The sequence below is a fragment of the Penaeus monodon genome, chromosome 20 (assembly GCF_015228065.2).
Source record: "Penaeus monodon isolate SGIC_2016 chromosome 20, NSTDA_Pmon_1, whole genome shotgun sequence".
Taxonomy (NCBI): Eukaryota; Metazoa; Arthropoda; class Malacostraca; order Decapoda; family Penaeidae; genus Penaeus; species Penaeus monodon.
The window spans coordinates 37,239,814-37,240,105 of record NC_051405.1 but is presented as its reverse complement, the minus strand read 5'-3'; the positions used below and the strand labels follow the sequence as shown (position 1 = coordinate 37,240,105).

The following is a 292-nucleotide window of genomic DNA, read 5'->3' as shown; positions in this document are numbered from 1 at the left end:
ACTGTCTATCGTATGGGGATTGTGTAATAGCGCTGTCATACTTCCAGGTATCCGGCGCAGCCCTTACGAAGACATCGACCAGGCCTCGCAACAGACGCCCTTAGGGACCGACCCCGAGAACACCGCCGCTTCAGGGCCTCAGGCAGCAAAGGTCATCGTCACCTAGGCTCCTCCAGCCTGAAGCTCCAAGCCTTTAAGCTTTTTGTTGGCGAGTGGACATTATTTTCAGCTTCTTCTGTAGCCGTGGATGACGGAAGAGAATAGTTTAGTTTTTTAAAAACATTTCGCTGAT

The 292-nt window shown here is 51.0% G+C and overlaps 1 protein-coding gene across 1 annotated transcript in view; it reads left to right on the top strand.

Annotated features, from left to right (window-relative positions):
* Positions 1–292, top strand: part of LOC119585790 (type-1 angiotensin II receptor-associated protein-like) — a gene marked incomplete in the record, with an annotated part of 9,469 nt that overhangs the window by 8,640 nt on the left and 537 nt on the right. The window contains 1 exon segment of the mRNA XM_037934508.1: positions 48–292. Within this exon segment, the coding sequence (XP_037790436.1) occupies positions 48–166 (119 nt within the window).